The sequence below is a fragment of the Chrysoperla carnea genome, chromosome 2 (assembly GCF_905475395.1).
Source record: "Chrysoperla carnea chromosome 2, inChrCarn1.1, whole genome shotgun sequence".
NCBI classification, from domain to species: domain Eukaryota; kingdom Metazoa; phylum Arthropoda; class Insecta; order Neuroptera; family Chrysopidae; genus Chrysoperla; species Chrysoperla carnea.
Window position 1 is genome coordinate 95,696,213 of NC_058338.1, and position 23,533 is coordinate 95,719,745.

General features: G+C 31.7%; 2 protein-coding genes across 2 annotated transcripts; both read left to right on the top strand.

Moving 5' to 3' along the window:
• Positions 1 to 353: 353 nt before the first annotated feature.
• Positions 354 to 10,626, top strand: LOC123293078 (putative zinc finger protein 66). The gene is made up of 9 exons (XM_044873793.1): positions 354 to 684; positions 2,426 to 2,523; positions 2,583 to 2,628; positions 3,809 to 4,273; positions 5,029 to 5,221; positions 6,552 to 6,817; positions 8,063 to 8,183; positions 8,701 to 8,893; positions 9,935 to 10,626. Exons 1-9 carry the CDS (start codon positions 354 to 356, stop codon positions 10,076 to 10,078), a joined length of 1,857 nt encoding a protein of 618 aa, XP_044729728.1. The 3' UTR covers positions 10,079 to 10,626.
• A 1,798-nt stretch (positions 10,627 to 12,424) lies between these two features.
• Positions 12,425 to 22,717, top strand: LOC123293079 (zinc finger protein 732-like). Its single transcript, XM_044873794.1, has 9 exons — positions 12,425 to 12,761; positions 12,840 to 12,928; positions 13,085 to 13,145; positions 15,566 to 16,036; positions 17,542 to 17,740; positions 19,365 to 19,627; positions 19,705 to 19,825; positions 20,313 to 20,505; positions 21,453 to 22,717. The coding sequence occupies exons 1-9, from the start codon at positions 12,425 to 12,427 to the stop codon at positions 21,597 to 21,599; spliced, it is 1,881 nt and encodes a 626-aa protein (XP_044729729.1). The 3' UTR covers positions 21,600 to 22,717.
• Positions 22,718 to 23,533: the final 816 nt, after the last annotated feature.

The window sequence follows — 23,533 nt, forward strand, 5'->3', positions numbered from 1 at the left end:
AGAATCATTAATTACAGGAAAACTAATAATTCCCAAATTCTAAAATTATGTTCCCAAATCCTTCCAAACGATTCCCAAATGAATGGAAATAGTTTGAGTGAAAAATAACAATTTTATCTGCTAAGTATACGGAGCTCAAAAAGCTTTTCGAAAATGAGAGACAAATAAGCAAAGCACTTATATGAACGCATTCTTTATTGAGTGCGTTCTCACATATTCAATCTTGTATACAAACTAAAAATGTATACATTTATTTTGACAATTAAAATTGTCTGATTATGAGAGAAAATGTTTAAATAAAATTAATTATTAATCATATAATTGAATAAAATATTAAAAAAATAATAATAATAATGACTTTCACATCGTACTGTCGATTATGTGCAAAATGTATAGCAGAAGTTGATTTAATTGATATACATGGCAATCGAAACGGCTTAGAAATGAAAATTAAACAATGTTTTCAATTCGAATTGGATAATGATAATGTTTCACCGAAACAAGCTTGTATATTATGTGTATCTAAAGTGCAATTGTTCCATGATTTCGTGATACAAGTACAAAAAGCTCAACTAGTATTCAAATCAAATACTAATTTTGTTGAGACAAAAGTTGAAGTGAACAATGCTGACTTGGATGATTTTAAATATGATTTAAATAATACAAATTCGGACAAGTTTTCAGGTAATGCTTTAAATAAATAAAAAAGTTAATAGTTTAAACTCCCAGTTGGCTAGAGATTCAATCCTTTTACGACCCTTTTATGTAGATATTTTATGTATTTAAAATTATTAAAAAAAATTAAAAACCCAACTGAGTTAAATAGAAACAAAAGAAAAAAAGTCCAGTAGTTTACATAGCGACTTTAACAGTCGGGACCCATTGTTGGGAAGATACGAGCCAGTGTAGATTTTAGTGGGTCTCGACTGTTAATGTAAACTGCTGGACTTGTTTTCTTTCCAGTTTATATTTAACCTAGTCGGATTTTTTGATTTGTAAATAATTTTTTTATTTTATCTTTTTAGTTATATATCCCACTTACCATAGTTTGTCGACTTTAATTTTCAGCTTATGTATGTATGTTTGGTCCTTTTGAGGCGCTCTAGAAACCAAACGATCTAGAACTAAACAGAATTGTTTATGTGTCTAGAAACTTAAGACATAGCTTCGACAAGAGAATTATGAGCAACCTTTACTTTGCTTACGTTTATAGCAGGCTTAAATACGGAGTTCTTCTTTGGGGAAACTCCACACATGCAGCTCAGTTTTTTATTCTACAAAAACGCATAGTCAGAGTTTTAGCAAACATTGATCAGCCGACATCATGCAGAGAATTTTTAAAGAGTTCGGGTTTTTGACCTTGACAGGAATTTACATTTACGAATGTCTTATCTATACAAAACAAAATTTAAACACAATGTATAACTATAATCATGACTATGACACGAGACATGCATCCCAATTTAGAACTCCTAAGCATAATTTAACCTTGTTTGAATGTGACCCAATACACAATGCGTCTAAGCTGTACAACAATTTGTCGGAAAGCATAAAAAGTATTTCAAGTTAATAAATTTAAAATAGCGTCTAGAAGGTTGATACTTGAAAAATCCCCATATACACTGAATGAATTTTTTAATTAACTTTTTAATTGTGACCAGCCTATATGTATTTACACATCTTTTCGGCAATAAAATTTATTATTATTATTAACGCGTGAACCGATTTTAATGATTATTACTTTAATCGATTTGTCTATTTAATAGCTATTCAATAATACCCCACTTGACATAGTTCGCCGACTTTCATTTTTTTTCTTTTTCACAATATGGCGCCTGGTGGTCGCCATATTGACTTTTCATTATTGCCTCGCACTCGCAAGGCCATCAAAATCGGTCAACGCGTTTGGTCTCTAGTGTGCCACATAGGAATACACATTTTTAGTCGAGAACTTCTCTTAAATTGGGCGAGAAAAAATTGAAAATGATATTCATAGAAAAAAATGTAACAAGTGAAATTTACAAAATTTAAAAAAATCCTGACAAATTTTTCGGGAACGGAACCCTAAACTCGCACTTGAAATATGGTGTCTGGTGATCGACATATTGAATTTTCATTACTGCCATATCTTTAGTAGCACTTGCAATGTTAAAGCAAATCAATTGACGTAAGAATCATCAAAATCGACCGACGCAATTGGCCTCTATTGTACCACATAAGAACAGACATAGACTGATAAACACATTACGACCTTTGCGTTGCTCAGTCGGGTAAAAACATGAAAAGACAAAATTCTTGGGGAGAAAATATGAATTTAGTGATGAAGCGCTGCTCCTTTTTTTACTGTAATGGGAATTTAAACTTATTAATTATTTATTAGTTTTTAGTAGGTTTTGTTTTAAAATAAATTGTGTTTATTTGAAAGATTACGACGACAATTATGGAGAAAGTGGGTCTGATGACGATTATGAACCTGAACCTGAACCGACTGAAATTAAAAGTAAATCCAAACAATCGAAAAAGGTGTGTATGCAATTATTATAGTTTTTATTTTAAATTAATTACAATTTTTGTTTTCATAGAATGGATTGCAATTTAAAAAAGAAGATGAAACGGAAACAGAAGAAGGTGAGTTGATGGAATTATAAGTTTTGCTCTTTAATGTGAAACTCTGATAATTTAGGTCAAGAACCAATCGAAGTATTTGACAGTAATTTCAGAAAAGTTTGAAATTGGAGAGGCTGTTTAACAAGTTCATGTCTAACAAATTTTTCGTCCACAATAATTTTTATAGTCGAGAACTTCTCTTAAATTGGGCGAGAAAAAATTGAAAATGATATTCATAGAAAAAAATGTAACAAGTGAAATTTACAAAATTTAAAAAAATCCTGACAAATTTTTCGGGAACGGAACCCTAAACTCGCACTTGAAATATATCTAAGAATACTCTCCATTAAATTACCTTTTTCCTAAAAGCGTTCTCCAAATTGAACCGATTTTGAAGATCATCATTTAATTTTGTATTGTTTCGGATACGTAACCCTAAACTCATGTAAAACATAGCTAAGAACACTCCCCATTAAATTACCTTTCGAACAAAACAAAAAAATTAAAATCAGTTCATCCGTTTAGGTGCTACGATGTCACAGACGGGCAGCGGTCAATTTGACCAAAAATTTGAAAAGTATGACCTAAATTTAGTAGGATTACATACTTGGTTTACCAAAATTGGATATAATTTGGATATGATAGAGCAAATTTAATTTTATTATTTTGATGACGTCATTAAGTTTAAAAAATCGATTTTTTTTATAACATAGCCAAATTTTATCCGATCTGAATGGAGTTTTTTTAAACCCATTAATTTTGGGTCAAACTTTTCATCTTTGATAATAGTTTTTCGCTAAAATTTACCTTTATGTTTAATATCGGGACTTTGCGGTGAATATTGATACTCAACACGAGAGATATAAGCTTACTAAAATTTCCTCCGTAACATAAAAAAAAATTATTTAAACTCAAAACTGAAAACTACTATCAATAAAATATTATCGCTACGAAACATTGTTTTAGTAAATAATATAATAATACTTATTATTTTCGTTATTATTATTAACTCGAAATTTCGAACTCCTTAACAAGCTCTGGTCATCAGCTAGGACAGGTTCTTCATTTTCTAAGCTTGCCCTGGTGTACCCCTAGCTACGGGCCTGACCCTACATAATTAACGAGCTCAAAATAAACCCTCGCTGATGCAAAGTGCGATGATTTTTGATAGTTTCATACACTAATATATTTCTTTTTCCAGATATTGAAGCGATGAAAACAGCATTTTATAAAAAAGTGAATGAAATGTCTGCAAAAAAATTCAGTCATTTAATAACCGACGAAATGTACGGCCGTTTAATACGTGAAGTTGAAGAGAGCGAAGCAAAAACAAAAAAAATCACTGACGATTATAAAAGATTAAATCGTTTTGAAGTATTAATTACCGATGATAATTGTAAAAAATTAATTGTACGTCGAAATAAACCAACGGATCCAATCAAATATTTTGTACCAAAAAGTGAAATGTTTACGTTATTACGTGAAGCACATTTACAATTAAATCATGGGGGTCGGTGTCGTGTAGAAGCTTTGCTACGTTCAAAATATAAAAATTTATCGACCGATTTAACAATGATGTATCTAAATTTGTGTAAAGTGTGTAAGAATCGTAAAAAACCACCATACGAACGTGATCAAGCAAAATCGAAAGAAGTTAAACAGCCTGGTAAATTTTTATACAGGGTGCGCCAATTTTTATATCGATAAACATTGAATAACTTTGACATTTGTCAATCGATTGAATTTAGTACTTTAACCATGAATCGAAACAACCTGCCGAAATAGTGACGCTGTACATTGAAACTAGTCGTTCAGCTTTGTTAAATCAACGTGCATATCGTAGAAAATACCGTGGCCAACAGGCACCATCTGAACCAAGGCTTTCGAATTAACTACTTGAAGCGGTTAGAGAGAGCGTTGCCAAAAACCCAAAAGGGTCGTATCGTCATCACTGCCGCTCGAATGGTTGACACTGAATCTGATTTTTGGAAGCAAATTTTGATAACCGATGAGGCCCATTTCACACTTCCTGGCGACATTAATAAGCAAAATTCCCGCATTTAGGGAACAGAAAATCCACACGAGATTTATGAAACGCCATTGCATGCCCAACAAGACGGTGCGTCATGCCACACTGCAAATAACACAATTTAGTTTCTGCAACGAAAATTCCCTGGATGATGTCAGTAAGAGGCGACATTAACTAGCCATCCAGATCTCCAGATTTGATCCTTCCGGGCATCTTTTTGTGGTATTAAGGTAGCGAGCCTCAGGTCAATGACGAGCTCAAGGCAAACATTCGTACCTAAATTGAATAAAAATATTCTATGTTTACATACCGACGGCGCACTCTATACAAAATCTCAAATCTACAGCTGTTGTGAACTTGTATTTTCTTATCACGGTTCCATTTTTTTGCAGCATCCACTCCAGCAAGATTAAAATGTAACGTATGTAATAAAATGTTTCATACATCAAACGAAATTACCGATCATTTTGAAAGTGTTCATAAACAACCAGTTGAATTCATTTGTTTGGAATGTTCGAAAATCTTTTACAATTATATTAAATATCGTAATCATCTTTTAAGTCATAAAAATAAATATCGATATAGGTAAGGCATTTTGCAAATTTAGGATAATCGTGAGGAATTCTCGTGAGGAATGAGATCGAGATATACTTAACTTTTCACCCTCTCCCGAGTTATATCTTTATACGGATTTTCAAGGGTCCGAAGATCTATCTAATGCGGGAGTTTATGGACCTAAAATAAAGGTATCGATTCCTCTTGGTCAATATGCGACGGTTTTTCAATCAGAAATCTTCACGATGCTGAGAGGTGTTTAGATTTGTAATACGAAAGGTTAAAGTGAGGCTCATATAAATATCTTCTCAGATAGTACTTCAGGTCTATCTTCCGGTCCTGTAAGCATCAAGATGCCAATCGAGGATAGTCAAAAATACTTCGAAGTCTGAATAGCCTGGCACTGAATATCACAGTAAGTCTCGTTCACCTGAGGCTGTTCTTCCCATAGCAAGATGATTTATAATTTAATGAATCAAGGAATGGTTACGACAAGCCCATCTTGATTGCCGGGACTTTGCCCAGGCCATGCGATACGTCAAACTGTGTATAACCACAGCTAGGCACATCGACTGTGCTCACCAGAAACTCACTAGATCGCGGCTGAGAAGAGTGGTGGAACTCTTGACAGGACATTCGATTGAATTATCTCTAATGATTCCACTTGTAGGTCCTGTATGGGGGACGATGAAACCTCCTTACGTGTTATTTGTCCTTGTAGAAATCTGCAGGTGTCAGTTTTAGAAAGTATGAGATTCATCACGTGGGCTTTCTGCGTGGCGTCTGGTTTCGACAGAATCCTATAGCTTCATCTGCTTAAAATAGTACCTGTTATCTAAAGATGTTTCGCCCAAGGAGAGCAAAGGATTATTTCTATTAGGACGCATATATTTTTTGGAAATATAATCATTTCAAATTATGTTCCTTCAAAAACAATCAGGAAATTTTAGGAAAAGTCAGGTAATTTCATAAAAACAGTTCAATCGTTACTCTGACTAAGTTACTTTTGATTATGGAGGCGTTGATAAATGGTAACTTACCTGGTGATTTAAATTGGAACTACTGAAAAAGCGGACCACTTCCTGTTTTAATTAATACGAATTATTATCGCCAGTTGGCGGGATTTATCTAATTTGAATTTGAAATGATAAATGATAAGTACAAGTATTACCATCTGATAATATAAATTGGAGCTAGTTGGCGGATTTGCAACTCCCAGTTACCAATATAGACCTTACAGAAATCTCGGTATCTTATACTGACCAACCGAACCATTTCAATCTATCTAGGGAAAGATTACTTAGGTTTTCTCTTTCCTTTCCGATATTGTTAATATGTTTTATTTTTTCCTTTTGCACAGATGCGAACAATGCGATAAATGTTTTTCATCAAATCGAAAATTACAAGATCATAAACAACGACATTTAAAAGTACGCAAAAAGAAACATTTTTGTAGTGTTTGTGGCAAAGGATTTTTAGAACGAAGTTATCTAACAAAACATGAGAAACGGATTCATTTAATTGGTGATATTTCACCGGAACAATTGATTAAACATGAATGTGATATTTGTCACAAGTCATTTTCATCCATGTCCAATATGAATAACCACAGGAAAATTCATTCTGGTAAGAATTCGGAATTTTAGAAATCCAGATTTTTTTATAAATTATCAGACCTCCTTCTCCCCTCATTTACGAAACTAAAATAGGGGCAAAATTAACACTTTTATTGGAAATACTTTTTCCAAAATCGATGAAAGGACCCTAAACGAATAGATAGAAAAATAGATTCGTGTGAAAATTTTTCAAATCGCCCCCAAAATGTTTTTCGGGTAGTTTTCGAGCTACGCGCAATCAAAGCTACACATATATTACGATTATTAGTACAGTTAATAAGCTGGGATGCGCATAGGAAAAATTGGAAAACAGCACCGATTTTAATGAAGCTTTTCTAACGTTTTTATAGGACCTCAATGAACATTCAGCCAACTTAACCTAGCCATAGGGGGAGAGGAGAAATAGAGTCCCAGCGGGGTTCATAGAGTCCAAAAACAACCCCAAGGCAGGAGATGACAAAAAAATTATTTGAAATTCTTATTTTGGTTTAAAACTTGCCGTGTTTTTACACAAAGACACGGCAAACTAAATATTTATCGTTCAAACTGTGCTCTAAGGGGTATAATTTTCGGAATACGTGGCAAATTCCGGGTAGTCTGACAACGAACAATTTTTTAGTCATCTCCTGGGTTGGGCCAAATTTTGGAATACATATGTCCCCACTAGGGATCTATCCCAATCTATGACTAGTTTTAGTTGTCTGAATATTTTTTGTGGTACTATAAACACATTACAAAAGGTTTCATTTGAATCGGTGCTGTTTTCCAACTTTTACATACATCCCTTATTAGCCCGTGCTAATAGCTATAATATATGTATAGCTTTAATTGCCCGTAGCTCGAAAACTACTCGTTAAAAAATTTTATAGCCGTGAGAGCTTTTGATCAGACCGATCCGAAGAACATTTTGGGGGCGCTTTGAACAAGTTTCACAGAAAGCCTTTTTCCTATCTAATCGTGTTGGATCTTTCCACAAAAATCTAATGATTAGGCAAGCGTTAATTTTTTTTTGAATTAATTCGAATTTTAAAAAAATTTTTTTTTTTTTAAATTATAAACAATATTCTAAATTAATTTTTAACTTATTTTGAAATTTAAACTCAAACTTAAAACTAGAATCATTTTCCCTTCGAGTCACATAACTTTAGATTTCGTTATTTTTCTCTTAATTTTGGTTTTATATTATATAGTTTGAGGAACCTTCAGAATTGAAATGATCTCAAATTGATTGTTATTAATTTCATGTGGTTTCTAGGTATTCGAGAACATACTTGTGAGCATTGTGGTAAAAGTTTCTTCTATAAAAAATGTTTGGAACATCATATAACAACGCATAGCGACGAACGGCCTTTTACATGCGAACAATGTCCCGCACGGTAAAAATTGATTAATTCGCTCAGCCGAGTTTCAATAGGATCTCCTAGTGCTTAAAATTAAATAAATATAAAACGAAATTTAAAAAAAAATTTTAATAGTGTATCAATAATTCAAAATGTTTATGATTCGCTTATAAGCATTCGAAAGGTTATGTGATAAGAAATATTGTTCTATTTTTTATTCTGGTCGCCATATATGTTATCTGTGAGACAGACACTAGCGACTCTATTGAAGCTGGGCAATGCGAATAACTACAGAAGATGGTATACGGATGACTTACATCCATCTGATAACCAGATGAGTTATATTTTTTTATAAAATTTTATGGATTGATAAAGACACCTATGATAGTTTGTCTATCGAAAAGTGTTCATGGCTATTTTTAATTAAATTGAGATTTTGAATTAAATTTTTTTTAACGAAAATGGAAAGATCATAAATAAGTTTTACAAAATATGTCTCATCTGCCTTTTTTACTTATCTAAATTATAAGAAATAAACAATATTAATTTACAGTTTCAAAACAAAAATGCTTCTAAGACAACATGTACTCGTGCACACAGGAGCTACACCGTTCCAATGTTATATATGCGGAAAGAAATTCAAACGAAAGCCAGCATTAATTAGCCATTCTATAACTCACACAAATTTGTATCCATTTAAATGTGAAATATGCGATAAACGTTTTCGTTCAAAGAAAAATTGTCTTGTATGTATAAAATTATACAAAATACTTTGCTCTGCACAAACCTTATGTTTAATTTAATGTAATCATTCCTTCTCGTCGAGAATGGGAATGAGATATACATAACTTTTCACCCCCTCCTGGACAATATCTTCATACCGATGGGTCAAATGTCGAAGATCTATGTAGTGCGGAGGTTTATGGATCTAGAATAAAGAAATCGATTCCTCTTAGTAAATATGCGACAGTTTTGTAATTAGAAATCGCCAGAAAGGCTACAGTGGGGCACATATCAGTATGTTCTCAGATAGTCATCATAGAGGATAGTTTATGATGAATTGAATCGCTTGGCATTGAATAATACAGTCAGGCTGATCTGGGTACCAAGCCACTCTGTCGTTATTACACATGAGCCTGTCATTCCCATAGCAAGATGCTCCGTAGTTTACCCAACCAAAGAATGGCTACGACAAGCCCATATCGATATTAAAGGACTTTGCGCAGCGTATGTGACAGGCCAAACTGTGTTTGACCACAGTTGAGAAGGGTGGTGGGATTCTTGACAGGATGCTATCGATTGAATCTTCATAACACTTTGTTCTTTGTGAAATGATCTTACTTGTAGGGCCTGTATGGAGGACAATGAAATCTCCAAACATATTATTTGCACCTGCAGGGCGTCAAGTTTAAAATTTTGGGCCCGATACCTTGGGTCCATCAATCCTGGGAAATCCCGTCGAAGAAGCTGTAGACTTTCGGCGTGGCGTCTTGTCTCGACAGAATCTTATAGCTTCATGTGCTTAAAATAGAATCCCTTACTCGGAGACATCTTGCCTTAGGCTGACAGGTTGTTCTCAAGGAGGGTATAGAGGACCGTTTAGTTTTGGTGCTAGGGACCCATTTGCCGTACTCTCCTAATGTATTATTGTTATTATTCACGCCACAGGAAGCGTCATAATTTATCCGATTATGAGTTCCTTGTCACCACGTAGGCTGTATAATGTTTGTGCAGGGTTAATTTTTCCATATTTTATTTGTAATCAAGTTTTTTATTTTTTGTTTCAGTTTCATCAACGTTTACACACGGGCGAAAAACCGTACTCTTGTGAGATGTGCAATCGACATTTTGCATGCTCATCGTACTACGATAAACATATGAAACGTAATCATGGCGTTGTCAAAGTCAAAAAAGAGTTTTCTAGTTGCTAAAAATGTTTAATTTTATGTTTCCTTCTAGCTAAATAAGTTTTAACGATTTTATGGAAAACATAAGTTAATTATATCTCAAACTTTAGAGATAGTTTTTCTTTTCTTAAAGGACGTTATTAAACTTTGAGCCTTGTTCGAGATTTACCAATCCTCGCACAGTTGAAAACATAATGGTAAAATACATTATACCCTTTTCAATAATAAGGGAAATCTGACCCTGGTGCAGGAATAATCCAAAAAGAGGGTTTTCGAGTAAGAGAACATTTTATTTTGTCAAAATGTAGTAGTTCGAAATTATGCGGTGAAGTAATCGAAAAATTGTATTTTTCGTATATGGACCTCCAGCTGGTTACATTTGGCTTAATGTTACATCTGATATAATGTTTCACACAAATTGCGATAAAATTTCTTTAAAAAAAATTGAAGTGTGCCGTAATTTGAATGTAAAGTGTCCCAAAATTGACGAACGAAGTAATTTTAATACAAAACACAGATTTTTTGTAAATCTTTTATCGATTCGTAAAATAGACAGTCAAATTGTAATTAATTATCCCGAGAAATGTTTCTCGTCTTATTTCAAATACCTAGAGTTCTAATAGTTATTTTTGATAATTTTAAATTTAGACCGTAAAATTCTATTTTTTGAATAAATGTGGCTGAATATTGTTTATATAAATAACTCTCTTCAGTTGCAAAAAGTCACCAAGTACAATATCTAAGATTGTTAAAACCCATTATTTGGGTTGTCAATAATCAATAATAGTCTAATCTTTTTTGGGACACTTTTTACAATAGTTTTGTAAATCCTATGTATTGTAATTTGTAATGTTTTTAAATAAATCATGAATACTTTAATTTTTGCAGTTCTCACCTTTTTGAAAATTACTTTTGGCTTCGTTTAAGTCTCCGTTTCGTTCTCCAAATCACTATTTATGTGGCTATACAGAATGTTCGAATTACAACTAGGCATATAAATGTCACGAGTTTGGCAGAATACATGCGTTAAGCAATGCATCTAAGTGAGAGGTATTATATACATGTGTTGAAGGTTCGATATGCGTTGAGAAAGTTGTAAGACGCTTGGAGAGTGGGAATTTCTTAGTTGAATAGATGAACTAAGCCACGATACAAGTCACTTTTGCAATTTCATATAATACCTCTTACTAAGATGCATTGCTTAACTAATGTACTCAGTCATACTCGTGATATTTATATGCCTAGATGTAAATCAAACATTCTGTATATTGTAGTATCCTGAAATATTATATTTTACCCAATTTATTTCTTACAGAGCATGATCAATCGATCATGGGATCATAATGCTGAATAAGCAGAGTGCCAAACGATTTTAAACGTGCTAACATCTGAGGTAATTGCTTAGGTCCAACCTTTGTAGATTCGTAAGAAAAAATGTAAAGTGATACGTGATAAGTATTTTTTTAAGTCAAAAAGCGAAAAAATTCAGTGAAATCACAATGCTTTTTGTAAAACATTTTGTGGTATGAAAATTTGACATTCAATGTATGTTTTTTTGATAAATGTCCCTATATTCATTTCAATGTATATTTTTGTAATATCCCAATATTATTCTGATAAATGCATTTAAAAAAAATAAATATCCCTAGCTGACCTAAGCAATTACCTCAGATGTTGGTAGGTTTCTCACTGTCCGGAAAGATAGGCGTTGGTTAGTCTATATAAAATTATAAACAGGGCTGCCAGTAGAGTCAACTTATTTTATACCGCTCGGTCACTGAAATTATACAGAATCAAATCTCATTATACAAAGCGACAAAATTGTAGAAAAAACAGTTCCAGTAGCAAGTGGCGCTGCGTTAAAAAGTCACTTTTACGTTTACTTGTAATGCTAACGAATGTTACTCAGATAATGCCAATTTCCATTAGTATAGTTTTCGAAAGAGCGACAAACGCATCACGCCATCTACGATTAAGAAATGTTCGTTATCTCAAATAATCGGTATTTTTACTCTCACAAAATATACTTCACGTTTGAATTTTTTTGTATCCAATTATACGAGGCAATCTGCTATACAAACTGGATACATAAAATAACCATATACACTTTTTGTATCCGACTATATAATCTGGCAGCCTTGATTATAAAGTCAATTTAGAATACCCTATTAAAGTGGTTAGTACAACTGGCAGCCCTGGTGAACACACTCATTTTTGAGTGCGTTCAAACCTATTTGCAAATATAAGTTGTGTATATTAATTTTGACAATTAAAACAAAATATTTTTATAAGAAACAAACAATTGTTTTAAAATAAAAACAAATAATTTAAACTAAACAATTGAATATAACAAATAAAAATTAATGTAAAATGGCATATGATTCTTTTTGTCGTTTATGTGCAACAGATACACCACCAATTGATTTAATCGATATAGAAGAAAATCCAAACGGTTTACAAATGAAAATTGAACAATGTTTTCAAATAAAATTCGATGATAATGATAATATTGCACCAAAACAAGCATGTATATTGTGTGCATCAAGAGTTCATTCATTTTATGCATTCTCAATACAAGTACAAAAAGCACAGCTTGTATTTAAATCAAATCCAAATTTTGTTGAAGCGAAACTTGAAGATATCAATAATGATTTTGATGATTTTAAATTTGATTTACATAATACAAATTCATCTGATAAATTTTCCGGTAAGCTAAAATTTGTGAGACTTTTTTTAAATGAAATTTTTAATAAATTTTTGATTTTCTTTTTTTTTTTTTTTGAAGATTGGGATGATAATGACGGAGATAATGGTTCAGGTGATGATTACGAACCGGAGCCTAAAGTTAAAAGGGAATCGAAACAGTTTAAAAAGGTGTGTATGATTGAAAAAGATTGGCTTTTTTTTTCGTTACCGGAACTTTTATCCTTTGTATAGTTAAATCGATGACATTTTGAGTGATTACTTATTCAATTTTTAGCTTGATTAAAATATAAATTTTATTCAAAAAGCGTAATTTATTGTTTTTAGAATGGACTTCGTCAGAAAACAGGAAATAAAAATAATTTTAATCTAAAAGAATCAGAGGAAGGTAAGTTTCAAAACACTTCGACTTTAAAGATTACGATATTTCACAACATTAAACAATCGATTCAACTACAATCGATTGATTATAAAACATCCATTAAATAAATCAAAATCACTTATATTTCAAAATATTAATCACAGATCTGGTAATTATAGCAGGGATGTAGTATAAAGTCCTACTTTAGACAAGGGGGGTGTATCACTCAGGTGGGAAGTAATGTGCCTACTTTTGATTGGTTGCAGCTCTCATTTGCAGGAAATTCAAATAAAACGATAATATTTCGTGTGTTTAAGATTTTAATTTTCTATATCCATGGTTTTAGATTGCCTCAAGCAATATGCCTGCTTTTGATTGGCAGCGGCTGTTCGTACTCTAAATTGCGGGAAAATTTAAATGGGTAGCGAATTCTGCGTGTTGTAGATTGGTCCGAGCAAAAAATCTTTCTATTTAAAGTTAAATCTTTTACCCAAAGGAAAAATATGTATTTTTAAAAAAATACAATTTAGAAATTAATTACAAATATAATATTTTTAACTAATTACCCTTGGATGAAGGAATGTACCTTTAATATTCCTTTGACCGACTAATTACCTAAAGAATATTCCATGCTTACAAACGAATCAAAAACACTTAAAGAACGCTTTGAGCATACTTTCAGCATGCGCCTAGTTAACAACCAATAGAAAGTAGGCACAATGATACCCTGCCTCTTTCCCCTGAGTGAGACTCATCCCACTCGATTATACTCCATCCCTTTTAAAATATTCCTATATCCATGATATTAATTTATTTATACAATACACATTACATAAGTGTATGATATTTTTAAAGAAAATTAGAAGTATTTCGTAAATTACAAGTTGAAAGTAGAATAACTCTTATTTAAAATCGCAGAGATTATAGTACATCCGGCAGACAGTTTCAGATAGAAAAAAGTTCGACATTAATGAAACTTTGGATGTTGTTCAGGTATGGGTGGTTAATTAATAGATAGAGTAGATAGTTCAAAGTCAGTGATTGTAATTAGGAATCATAATCACAACAACATTTCATCATAATTCGGAAGAAATAAGGAATTCTGTATTTATTTTAGTATCTTTAGCGAATTTAGAATCAAAGGGCCATATCTCGGTAACGAATTGACATACAAATCTGATTGAATAATCAAAATTGTTGGAAATTTAGTATTTTTAGCGAATTTTGAATCAAAGAGCCATATATCTTGGTAACGAATTGACATACAAATCTTATTGAATTTTCAAAATTGTTGGAAATTTAACGTTCTACAAAAAAGTATAGGAATGCTTTCGCCGTAGGACGTAAGGGAAAAATGTTATTGATGAAAACCGGAGGAAGGTCGAAAATTTCTTTCCCCTTCCCTTTTCTCATAAGTTTCTCGAGGTCCAAAACTTGAGAAAATATTAATTAACCATCTCTGAACAACATCCCTAAGTTTCATTAACTTCCAACCTTTTTCCAGCTTATCGTCTAGCCTATATTATTTCTCTAGCCTGTTTTTTTTGTCACTTCGCGAAATCTTCCTTATTCCTTTATTAAAGCTTATCGTTTTGGCTAATGACGAAAGATAGACTCATGATCTAAAAATGTACCATGCCGTGGAATACCGTACTGTGGAATTCCACACGGGTCGAGCTAGTTATCTCAAAGATTTTTCAAACAAATTGACCATTTTTTTATGCACAAAACTTATATATATCCAGTAAACAAGGGAGAAAAAAAAGACGAAATATCTAAATTTTGACCGATTTTGAAGTTTGGGATCAAACAAAGTTCATCCTCTAGATCAAAAGTTATATGGGGTCGGGTAGTACTTTTGTCCAGGAGTGTAGTAACTTCCACTTCTAAGAGAAGGTAAAATATATGTTGAAAATATCAATGGGAATCGAAAGAGGGATAAATTCTAAGCAAAAAGTGTCAATACTTTCTATATATACTTTTCGAAATACTAGCATATTTCGAAAAGTCAATACTTTCCGAGCTATTGGCGATTAAAATTCGAAGTATTTACCGTCAAATAAATTAAATATTTGACGGTTTTTAATTTTAAATACTATTTAAAGTATGATATACTTTTTTTCAAAAAGGGTCAAATTTTCAGTTATTTAACGTTAAATACTCCGAATTTCAATCGCCAATAATTCGGAAATTATTGACTTTTCGAAATATGCTTAAATGACACTTTTTGCTTAGAATTCGTCCCTCTTCCAATTCCCGTTAAAATCTTAAATTTGACATCATAAAACTTTTGGTTCTTGGGGTCTTATCTACTTATTACCAAATTTTCAGGACAATCGGAGTTATAGGAAAGAATTTGGAGTTTTATTCCTCGTTTACTGGAGTATAATGTGTATTTTTCGTTTTATAACAATTAAAAATTATTGTTTGTTTCCCAATTTTTCTAGATATTGAAGAAATGAGAACCGCATTTAATCAAAAAGTACATGAAATGTCCGTTAAAGTTTCCAATCATTTATTATCGGATGAAATGTACGCACGTTTAATACGTGAAGTTGAAGAGAGCGAAGCAAAAGAAAAAAAATTATTGGGTGATCAACGACGTTTGGCACGCTATGAAATCATCGTACACGATAATAATCGTAAACGATTAGCTATTCGTCGCGAACAACCATCGGATCCAATCAAATATTATGTACCAAAAAGTGAACTATTCGATTTGATACGTAACGCACATGTACAAAATAATCATGGCGGTCGATGTCGCATTGAAAGTGTTTTACGCTCCAAATATAAAGATATATCACGTGATCTGATTGTATATTACTTAAAGTTATGTACAGTGTGTAGGAATCGTAAAAATACGGTTAGTGAACGACAACAAATCAAAAGGGAAGAAGAAAAAGAGAAACCGAAAGGTAAGTTACACGCGTATTCACTCTAAAACAGAAGGTGGAGGGGGGGGCGAAACTCACATGGATAGTGGGCCTCTTAAATACCAGCGTCTAAATTCAAAATGAATGAAATGTAGTGGCTGCTACAGCAGACGCTCTCTAATGGTGTAAATGTTGTTTGAAATGTCATTTAAATAATAAATTATATTATTTAAAATTATTTTATTTTTGGTTTCATTTTACGAGTACCTCGAAAATTCAACTCATTTTCGTAAATAAAGTAGAGAAAATGTTTAAATTAAAAGTTATTCTTTATAAAACAGGGAACAACTTTTATTCTAGTCGCCTATTTTTATACTCTGTATATATGTAATATATATCAAGGTACCCTGTATATATGTAATATATATCAAGGTATATTAAGTTTAGTCCCAAGTTTGTAACGTTAAAAAATATTAATGCTACGAACAAAAGTTTGGTATAAGTGTTCATAAATTCACCTAATTAGTCCATTTACGATTGTCTGTTCGTCTGTGTCAACACGATAACTCAAAAATGAAAAAAGATATCAAGCTGAATTTTTATAGTGTGCTCAGGACATAAAAAGCGAGGTCGAGTTCGTAAATGAGCAAGTAAGTCAATTGGGTCTTGGTTTCGTAGGACCCATCTTGTAAACCGTTATAGATGCAAAAGTTTAAATGTAAAAAATGTTTCTTATAAAAAAATAAACAACTTTCGTTTGAAACATTTTTTCCTAAACATCTCTGTTTATCCGTGAGAGCGCAAATTATATAGTATGTATTATATGAGAATATCGGTAATGTGTCTGTGGCTATCTAAGAGTGGCTATCTTTCTTTACTTATGACGTAAGCAAATAAACGAATGCGTAATCAACACTGTCTGTACATGATATTTCAATAATTAATTCAGTCAATTTTTTGTTTTTTTAAACCAGTCAACAATTAGAAAAAACTTTTTGAATTATAGTTAAAGTTTTTTTTTGATGGCGGCCTGACAAACCCCCTCTCCACTCACATTGCTTAATTCTTCATGTGAGTAGATTGACAATCATTCTAAAATCAGGTTCCTGATGATACTGGACGATATCACACCGTCTGTATTTCTTTGGAATATCTGTCCATTAATTCTGAAATCAGTTCAAACTTGAGAAAACGGTACATCTTTGGCAGTCTATTGGTACAAAAAAAAACCAGCTTTTAGCACGCGTGATAAGGTTACGGTTGAGAACGAGGTGCTGGATAACACCTATGAAAATATTCCTAAAATAACTCACTAAAATTAGGCTAAAACTAAGAAAAAATTTAATAATGATTTTTTGTTAACTTCGAGTTGCGACATAGTTATTGAAATAAATACCACGATACTCGAAATAAAATTGTATATTAAGAAATTCTATTTAAAAATATAAAAAAACATACAACAGCAAACATCGTCAGTAGCTAAATTTATTCATATAACACATTACAAGCATTTCAATAACTTCGAAAATATTTATTTAATTTTTCAGTAATTACACCACCTCAACGAAAATTAAAATGTCACGAATGTAACGAAATGTTTTATACATCAAATGAGTATACGGATCATTTTGAAAGTGTTCATCAGAAATCCGTCGAATTTATGTGCTACGAGTGTAATAGAATTTATAATAATCATATTTCATATTTGAATCATCTTAATAGTCATAAAAATAAATTTCGATTTAGGTACGAAAACACATGTATTCGATTTGGAACATACAGGGTGGATCAATCTATAATGGCTAATAGCTCATTTTGTAGTTAAGCAATCAATAAATAACTGATGAGGGGACATCATGTTACGACATCAAATTGGATCTAGTTCTCTTGGTTGCTTTAATAGTCAATTTAGATCCTAAAAAGTAAGGGATACGATAACACTTTAAATTAGAAAGATGATTCTCATAAAAAAAACTAATATTTTTTTCAAGAACCGTCAAAACTACAGAAAAATGCTTAAGTTAAAAGTTTAACCTAAAATTCTAGTTTCAAAGTCATTTCTGACCTTCATCTTGATGATCTTGATGACACTTCCTCCGAAAATCAGCGATTTTCGAAAAAATGTTTTAAATAAAAAATGTTAATTTTATTATGAGGATCAACTTTATAATTTAAAGTGTTCTTCTATCTCTTACCTTTTAAGAGGTTATATCCAGTTGCGAGTTCAAAAACACGTATTTTTTGTGAAGTTTTTATTTTGCATGAATATATATATAGGACATTTCTTTAATTTTAAGATCCCGAAGTCCGATTTCAAAAATTTGATATGATACTGCTCCTGTAGGCAATCTACTGGAAGTCCGGCGATGAGCATCATATCTCTGGTTTGGATTATCTAAAATGAAAAAATCCAGAATATTTCTTTAGCTGATAGATGAGCACAAGTATTAATCGAAGGAATAACTTCCGTTTTTAAAGTGGTGTAAAATAAATAATTTTCAGAAATCTTATTTCTTCTATTAATACTTGGGGAAAATATCTAAGAAGATTGTGTAAAAATTCGAAACCGATCGGTTGAGCCGTTTTGGAGAAATCTTGCTCATCGACTTTGAAAACGTTGTTTCGAGAAAAACGCATTTATAGTTTCATAAGACGTTTACACTCAGTTAATTATTATTATTATTCATTTTGTTAAAATATATCCTTAATATATATTCTTAAAATATTAAATATATAATTAGCTAATTAATAATTTTATAATCTAGCTAAATATTTTTATTGTGGGTCCTTAAGGGGATATATTTTAACAAAATGCATAATACAGCCCACAGAAATGCTCATCTTAATTTGGATTATTATTATTATTATTTTATTTATTTATTTATTTTTTTTGATCCGTTTATCTTCGTAAATATTTCTCGGATCAACTTGAAATTTTTATAGAATATAACCCCTTAAGATCTCAATTGACTATTAAAGCAATTCGGAGAACTACTCTGCCGGAAAAAATATTTGATGAAAAAATAAGTCTTAATAAGTCTAAGAATCTGAAAAAGTCGTAGGAATAACTCTGAATTTAATAACGTTTTTGGACTAGTCTAATTCAGAGTTATTCAGGCTAATCCAAAAACGTTGAGAAATTCAGAGTTCATAAGACTCTTTCAGAGTTTCTAAGATCTTTTCAGAGTTTTCTAAGACTTATTCTTTCTTTAAATATTTTTTTCATCAGGGTAGATCCAATCTGATGTCAAAACATGATATTCCCCATAAAACATTAATTTTATCAGCCACAATTGATTAAAATGGTCCACCCGGTGTATTACAGGGGTGATATTAAATTCAGTATTAAGTTTGAATGAAATTTTTACAGATGTGAACCGTGTGATCGATTCTTCTCATCAAATCGAAAATTAAAGGATCATAAACAGCGGCATACACAAAATCGTACAAAATACTTTTGTAGTGTTTGTGGGAAAGGATTTTTGGATCGAGGTTATCTAGCAAAGCATGAAAAACGAATTCATTTAGTTGGAGACATCTCCCCGGACACATTTAAAACACATGAATGTGATGTGTGCAATAAATCGTTTGCATCGATATCTAATTTAAATAATCATAAAAAAATACATTCTGGTAAGAAATCAAATTGTTCGAGAACAAAAATTTTCATACGATTTTCTCATGAAATTTTGTATTAATTTGTATTCTAGGTATTCGAGATCACACCTGTGAACAATGTGGTAAAAGTTTTTTCTATAAAAGATGCTTGGAACATCATATGACATCACATAGTGACGAAAGACCCTTTGGATGCGACAAATGCTCTTCACGGTATGATTTAATTTTATAGATATTCTTTTGAATGCTGAAAGATGCCCAGATTTGTAACACGAAAAGTTACAGTGGGACACATCAGCATATTCTCAGCTTTTTCATCAGGTCACACTTTGGGTCCTTGAACGTGAAGATTCTAATCGAAGGTCAATGCTTCGAGGAACTGAACCGCTTGGCACTGAATAGCACAGTCAGGCTGATCTGCGTACCGGACCATCATTCAGGCGTTAAATTGGATGAGGAAACGGGCTCGTTAGCACGAGAGTGGTCGTCTCAAACGGCCCTTTCATCTGTTCCTGCCATTCCCATAATATCACATTGTTCTGCGCGAAATTTAAGCCACCGAAAAGAATCGTTTTCGAATCCATTTTCGTACGAACTTTTGCTAATGTTTTCATGCCAAGAATAAATCCCAGAAAACTTATGGAATTTCCTTTTTTGGCCAGTGAATTTTAGTAATTATTATTTGTCATATAATTTACAGTTTCAAAACAAAAACACTTTTACATCAACATCAATTCGTGCATACAGGAGTGAAACCGTTCCAATGTCATGTTTGTGGAAAGAAATTTAAACGAAAACCAGCATTAATTGAACATTCGATAACGCATACAAATATATATCGATTTAAATGTGAAATTTGTGATAAACGATTTCGTTTTAAGAAAAATTGTGTAGTAAGTATAATTTTTTTTCTAAACACTCCAATGAGAAATTGATTATTTTCATCTTGTCACACAAGTCTGTTAACTCTATAAAATGCATTAGAAAAATGTTCTCTTTGATGTACGAGTTAGTTCCCAAAACTGCTGCATGCAACGCCACCAGTATCGAATCCAAACCACTGGCCAATAATTTATTTATTTATTTAATTTTTATTTCAACAAATATTTATTATCAATTAATTAAAATTATTTATTAATTTAATGAAAATATAATTTATACAAAATTAAAACTTGTTTATTTATTTTAAATTTTCTACTAATACCGTATTTGGATTTGGCACATGTGTCGCTGTCTAGTGTTTAATAATGTAACTAAAACGTTTTCATTTAGAGACCCATGGTTTTATCAGAAGTTAAATGATTTGTAATATTATATTACTGTGGTCGAGGGTCATAGTTAATTACTATTTTTTTTAAATTTGTTCAACAGAAGTTTCTTTAAAGTTTAAATTAAAGTTATAACCTTAATAAATTATTGAAAACAAAAAACAAACAAAAATTGTCCCCAACTAATTAAAGATGTATTAGCACAGTAGTGGAGACACAAATTAAAAAAAATATATATGTTTTCAATTTTGTTGATGAAATCTGTTATAACTTGGCAAAGTAAGAATAAAATTTTTCGATATTTGAATAATTTTCAAAATTTCGAAAATTGAAAATTTTGTATAATTATTTACCTTTCGTTATTTCGAAAACCAAGGCAGATATTGAAAAATTGTATTCTTATTTTTCGTCTACATTCATGAAGTTATAACAAAATTCATCATCAAAGTTAAAAATAAGGTACAAATAATTTCAATCCGTAAATCTAAAATTGCCTTGGCGCTCATACTACCTTAAAACGATTTCCAAATGAAAACTTTTAAATTTGATGCAAATTCTCTATTTTGTTTCAGTTTCATCAACGTTTACACACCGGAGAAAAACCATACTCGTGTGAGATGTGCAATCGACATTTTACATGCCTATCGTATTACAATAAACATATGAAACGAAATCATAGCGATATTAAAGTCAAGAAAGAGGTTATTGTCGGTTTTTAATTTAAATTGCCTAATTATTTTTGTTCCTTTTAGCTGTCAACTAATTATATATTACAAGGGCGAATCCAGAAGGAGGCAATAGGGGCAGCTAGTTCCCAGTCCTGTTATAGTAAAATCCAGGCTCGTGTGTAGAAATCATCCAAGGGAGGGGGGGGTCAAATATTTGTTCATTTTGTTAGATCATAAAGTCGATAAAAACAAGAAATTATTTTTTCGGATTATATCAAAATGTGATATTTAGTCAATATTTTACTAGCTACAGAATAAAATTTTCTAAAATTGTGTGCGCATCGATCTCTACATCACGATGTATTTTGAGCGAGGTTAAACCGTTTTGCCGATCTTCAGACATTGTCGATCTAAGTTATTTTTGAGACGACGTAAAGTTGAAAAGAAGATTTTATTCGTCGCTTTTGTCACAGATAAAACTGCCACAACGCGAAGCATTTGCGCATCTTCATTGAAAATATCGAGTGTGTCGAGTGAATTTTTGACGTCCTGTCCGGTAATGCGTTTTCGTCAAAATGTAACTTCGTCGACCCAGATTTCACGGAAATCATCGTGCAAAATTAAAGAGTCTGATTCAAAAAGTTGAGCGCAAAAATCTTAATCAAAATTTGTAATTTTGTTGGGAAAAGGACAAACATTTGATAAAATATTCCGATGGTTCAAAAATCGATCCTGTAAATATGTCAGAAACAAATCGATGTACGGTATTGTAGATTGTGATCCGGAAATAATATTCAAATAAATCAGTCTGTATATTCGAGTGTTGAGTCTGTTTTGACGCAAACCTTGGCTTCCGCAATTCTATGAGGTATTCATCCCAGATTTCGCTGTAAATTTTTCTGAATCTTTCTCCAGCTTGAACAGCTAACTTGTCAATGGAACAGCGTTTCATAAATGATTAAATTTACAGGACGAATTTGTTAGTTTAAATTTATGTGGAGAGTTTCTCAATTGGTTTTGGAGGTTTGACCTCCCAACCTCCCGGTACACAAGGACCTGGTAAAATTAGCAGAATATATACGGTTTATTGACCGTAAAAACCAGAGGGTATAAAAAATGTAAAATTTGTGCAATTTCTTGTAAGGTTTCCTGGGGGATTTCTAAGTATAGTTTAGTTGCAGTGTTCTATAAAACAATTCTAGATGAATAAGTCCAAAAAATTCTTAAAAAGTATAAAAAGATTTTTGTAAAACTTACTAAGCAGTTTGAAGACTGCATTTTTAGAAGTTTTTGGGCTTTCTTAGAAGACTTTTCTGAATTTTACTGATTAATTCTGAAAAAGTCTTACTCTTACTTTAACTAAATTTTCATAAAATCTCTGATTAATTCAGAAAAAAATCTTCTAGGAGAATCCAAAAACTTGTAAAAATGCAATCTTCAAACTGCTTAGAATTTTTCAGACTTGTACTCATTCTTCTAGAATTGTTTTTCAGAACACTGCAAGATTAAATTAGACTATCCGGTTGAAAATATTTCTACCCGGGTTCGTTTTTATTAAAATTTTATTTTTTTCTTAATTTGATTTCTTATACATTTTCAGTGAAAATAAATAAATGAATGAAAATACACTTGGAAAAATGTGAAATTTATAATGTGAAATACATTCAAAATCGGTTATAATGTCATACAATTTTTGGTCGTTATATCCGATAATCGCTATAAACGATTTGTACATTTTTATCTAAATAGAATGCTGCTGCCTCATATATTTTCATTAAATTAATAAATAACTTTAATTAATCGATAATAATATTTTTTTGAAATAAAAATTAATTATTAATAAATAAATAAAGTATTGGAAAGTGGTTTGAATTCAATAATGGTCGCGTTGCATGTAGCAGTTTTGGGAGCTAACTCGTACATCAATAAGAAAATGTATATTCCTAATGCATTTTATATAGATTTGTGTGACAGATATGACTGTG